The sequence below is a fragment of the Chrysochloris asiatica genome, unplaced genomic scaffold (genome assembly GCF_000296735.1).
Source record: "Chrysochloris asiatica unplaced genomic scaffold, ChrAsi1.0 scaffold00294, whole genome shotgun sequence".
NCBI classification, from domain to species: Eukaryota; Metazoa; Chordata; class Mammalia; order Afrosoricida; family Chrysochloridae; genus Chrysochloris; species Chrysochloris asiatica.
The window spans coordinates 3,248,577-3,253,508 of NW_006408812.1; the positions used below are offsets into that span (position 1 = coordinate 3,248,577).

A 4,932-nucleotide genomic window follows, 5' to 3' on the forward strand; every position below is an offset into this window, starting at 1 on the left:
TTCTACTCCCGTAAGGATTTACACCCTCGGAAACCCTGTACAGGGTCGCTATGGGTCGGAACCGACTCGACGGCACTTAACAACAACAACAACATGGGCTCCTGGTGTGACACTGTAGGATCAGCATTGAACTGAAAACCACAAGGTTGGCAGTTCAAATCTACTAGCTGCTCCTTGGAAACCCTATACAGAGTTGCTATGAGTCTGAACCAATTCAATGGCACTCAACAGCAACAACAATGCAGGTGAAAGTTGGACAATTATTACAGAAGACCTGAGAAGAATTGATGCATTTGAATTATGGTGTTGGCAAAAAATATTGAAAGTACCATGGAGTCCAGGTGTGGCATTGTGGGATACAGCACTGGACTGCAAAGTCAATTTGAATCACAAATTCACCAGCCACACCTTGGAAACCTTATGCAGAATGGCTATGAGTTGGCACTAACTCAAAAACATTTCACAACAATATAGACTCCCAGAAGAGCAAACAAATCTGTGTTGGAAGTTGTACAGACAGAATGTTACTTAGAAACAAAGATGGCAAGACCTCATCTCTTATACTTTGGATATATTGTCAAGAGGGACTAATCCCTGGAAAAGGACACAAACCTGGTAAAGTGGAGGGTCATCGAAAAAGAGGAAGACTTTTTGAGATGGACTGACACAGTGACAGAAACAGTGGTCTCAAACTGCAGTGGTGAAAATGGCACATGACCAGACAGCGTTTCGTTCTGTTGTGAACAGGGTCACTGTTTGTTGGAACAGACACCTAACAACAATAATTCTGTTATTTGTCTGATGCTTTGTCTCCATCCTACACTTCATTGTCTTCTCTCCCCTCACATTCTTTTTGAGCAAAAAGTCACTTTTGCATTTTCAAAAGTCACTTTCTTTGTAATCAATGCAGATCACCATTCTTATTCAACTACCACAACCCTGTTGCTCCCACCACCACTGAGACCCAAGGCTTAGACACATCATGGTTAAATCACGAAATATAATCAGTCCTAATTGACAAACCAAAACCAAACCCACTGAAGTTAGTGGATTCCAGTTCATAGACACTATAGGTTTCAACCCTTAGGAGTTTCAAGGCTATTCTGAAAGCAGACTCTTTATATACTCTTCTTTCTCCCTCAGATTGGATGGTAGATTTGAACCACCAGCATCTCACTAAACAGCCCAATGCTTAAGCCATTATACCACCAGGGTTCGTCCTAATTATCAGAATCCCATTTTCCCCTCCCTTTCTCCTCCAGTTTTATTGGATAGTTTTAAATCACATTTCTATTTTCTAGGACTTTAGTTTCTTTTTCCATCTGACATTTAGAAACTGATTACAGCAAATGAAACACAGTTGTCCAAGTGATATAGTATACAAAAATAACATCTTGATTTCTGTGAAAATATGTTTCTTTGCAATTCCTGAACAGCTCCAAATTATGTTAACTCTGAGCATTGATGTTTACTCTGGGTTTTAGATTTAGTCTTTAGAGAAAAAACAAAAAGTATGTTCTAAAGCTTTTTTTTTTTTTAAAAGATTAAACATAAATTTATTTAAATATACACATAAGATTGGACAACTTTGTGGGTTATTGTTTAAAAATTGCATATTATACATATGTTATAAATATTGATAATTCACTGATGATTAATTAAAAATCTAAGGTGGGAAAATGGGGCAGAAAGAGCCATATACAAGCAGGCTAAAAAAGATCATGGAAAGATGGAAATAAGGGATGATGGAATTTTTTCAAGAGTTTTTTTTTTTTTTAATGTTTTACTGTGAATTATATGATAGTTTACATTAGAGAACTTTTAGTTTTACATTCATTCTATCATATATCGTTTCATTGCCATGGTTCCAATCCCCTCTGTTCTAAACCTTTGCCATCACTATGTGTATACCCAGCATCAACTCTGTGATGAAGTCGCTCCATTTTAGATTTTTATCCTGGTATTTCTCTCTCACTGTCATTAACATGCATGTTTGTCTTTGCTTTATTCCCACTTATCTGTATGTTCTCTGTAGGGCCTGCTACAGATACTATTTAGTAGCTACTGGTGGTGGTGGTGGTTATGTGCCATGGAGTCTGTTCTGACTCATAGCGACCCTCTACAGGGTTTCCGAGGCTGTAAATCTTTACGGAAGGAGAAAGCCTCATCTTTCTCCCAAGGAGCAGCTGGTAGTTTTGAACTGCTGACCTTATGGTTCACAGACCGATTCATAACCACTACGCTACCAGAGCTCCTTGAGGTCAGATAATCCAAGGCCATCATTATGCCAAAATTAAAGTTACTTACAGCTCTGGTAGCGTAGTGGTTACAAATTGGGCTGCTAACCTCAGGGTTAGCAGTTTGAAACTACCAGCTGTTCCGGGGGAGAAAGATTAGGCTTTCTGTTCCTGTAAAGATTTACAGCCTCGGAAACCCTGTACAGGGTTGCTATAAGTCAGAATCCACCCCATGGCACATAACCACCACCACCACAGAAGTTCATAGACACTTCCAGAATTGGTTTTACCTCCAACATGGGAACATTTCAAGAAACTCAGAGCAGGCTTAATGGTCTGACTCTTCGCATTCATTAATTCCTTATTCACCAGTGGCATGGAAAAGGGGTTCTTTAAGAAAGCATTATACATAACAGCTCTACGAAATTAAACATAGAGGTTTTTTTTGTAGTTAAATACAGAAAGTCGATTTTCCCCCCCATCCCTTTCCTCTTTTTACATGGCAAGTAACGCTCACTGGCCTGGGATTAGCCTCTGTCTGTCAACCTTAGGCCAGTGAAGAGGATTCACAGAAAAAAATACAACCATTAATCCGAAAAAGGAGGGGTGACAAAGGAAACTAATTAAGCTGTAGCGTAATTGTGCATTTCCGTGCAAGGTGACCCAGCAGAATCAGTTAGTTGCCTTCACTTGTCTTGCTGCAGTTGAGACTACATGACCAGTTTCACCACACCTATAACATTTCACTGTGGTGCAGTCTTTCTGAATGTGTCCAAATTCTCCACAAGAATAGCACTCTGTTCATCAGCGTGGTCACAGCCACGAGCCAGATAGCCTGGTTTGCCACAGTTGTAGCAACACGGCTCTCACTCTCTCTTGGGCTCCTTGCAGTCCTTGGCAATGTGACCACCTCTACCACAGTTATAGCAGGCTTCGTCCTCCTGAAGATCACCATCTTTGGCAAGATGACCAGACTCGCCACAGCAGGAACAGATGTCTGGAAGAGACGCGGAAACAAACTGGAACCTTCTGCTACAGCTTCTGATTCTATGACCATGGTTTCCTTCAGTGGGGCATTCGTGGGCTCAGTTACCAGATTGCCCACACTTGAAACACTCATTGCTGTTCATGGCTGCAGTTAGGTCTTCTTCGGTGTCTGAGCTGCTCTGCAGCGGTGGAGACTTGGACACAGATTTCTCAGACTCCCATTTTTGAAACAGAATTTGAGACATATAATTTTAAGCTAATATGTCTCAACACATGAAGTTTTTTTAGAATTAAAATGGGTTGGAAATTATTTCTGACTATGGAAACTAGGTTTCAAAGTAAAATGATGTTTGTGTTGCGATATAAGAGATGTTTATGATTTCAACTCTTAGACTTGAGATGTGGCTTTCAAACCTGAGATGCATCAGAATCTTCTTACAACATTGACTGATGTGTCCTGACTTCAGACATTTGAATTTGGTAGCTGTCAAGTTCGGCTCAAGAATTTGCATTCTTACCGATTTCCCTGATGATAGTGATGTAACTGCTCATTGGCTAGGATATTCCCAGGTAAAAAGAAAATGAGTATGAGAGAAGAAAAAGAATTGCACATTTGAGGGGTGAAGAAGTAGAAAGAGAAGCATCCAGCAAAATGAGTTGGGATCTGGGTAAAAGATCCAGGGAATCCTGGTGTGACACTGTAGGTTAAGTAACTGTACCACAAGGTTGGTTTGAAGCACAAGGTCAGTAGAAATCCTATACAGGGTCGCTATGAGTTGAAACGGACTCAGTGGCATTTAACAACAACAGAAGATCCAGGGTATCTTCATTACTTAAGCAATTGTAGGTTTTTAATGTTTTTCTGCAGCATCACTATAGCTGTGACTTTGGGAAGATCATTCTCTCCATACTTTGTATTTTATTGGCATGACCAGAAGCAAAGATGCACATTAGGGAGTCTTTAAAATAGTCTAGATGGCAACGGGTAAGAAAAGGGAATGAGAAAAGTATGAGAAAGTTTGTGATGGTAAAACCATTATAGAGATTCGATGACAGATGTTGGGGAAAGGGTGTGTGGATCAGCTTATTTGACCAGAAGAGCAATGGGAAGGTAGGTGATAGTTTGGATGTGGCTTGTTATTCTCATAGCACTGGATTCTTTTCCTGTTTTCAAAAGCTTTTTAAAAACTTTTTCAACCTTTCCTCAATTTCCTTCAATGAGCTTCAATGAGCTGGTTCTAATTAATTTAATCATGAGTGACACAATGAAACTGGAACAACCCTGAATTTGAAAACTTATGGGTCAAATCCTTGAAATGGATAATGTGGAAGAGATGTAGTGAACCCTTTCAGGAGCCTAATGCATGTGATTGAATGATTGCCAGGACTGTGGAGAGAAACACACAGTCAAAGCAATGCAATTGGCCACTATTTTTGAGCTTGGTACTGTTGCCTGCAATTCCTCTACCGTTAAAGAGATTTGGTTGCTATGAAACATGCAGGTTGCCCTTGTTTTACAGGGAATCAACCTGTAATTTTTCCCATTCCCATTATCATTTTGGCACATCCATATTGTGTAAATTTGAGTTCATTCTGTTTTTGTTTTGCTAGTCATGATTGCTGGCTCAAAGTCCTGCTTCAATGTATGCCTTCACTTGATCCTAAGTGCCATGTAAGCAGATTTTTCTGTTTTGTCCACTGATATGAC

General features: G+C 39.9%; 1 protein-coding gene across 1 annotated transcript in view; it reads left to right on the forward strand.

Annotated features, from left to right (window-relative positions):
- Window positions 1-4,932, forward strand: part of HPGDS (hematopoietic prostaglandin D synthase) — a 56,587-nt gene that overhangs the window by 25,116 nt on the left and 26,539 nt on the right. The window contains exon 2 of the mRNA XM_006874702.1: window positions 3,129-3,374. Within this exon, the coding sequence (XP_006874764.1) occupies window positions 3,129-3,374 (246 nt within the window). The remainder of the gene's footprint in view (window positions 1-3,128; window positions 3,375-4,932) is intronic.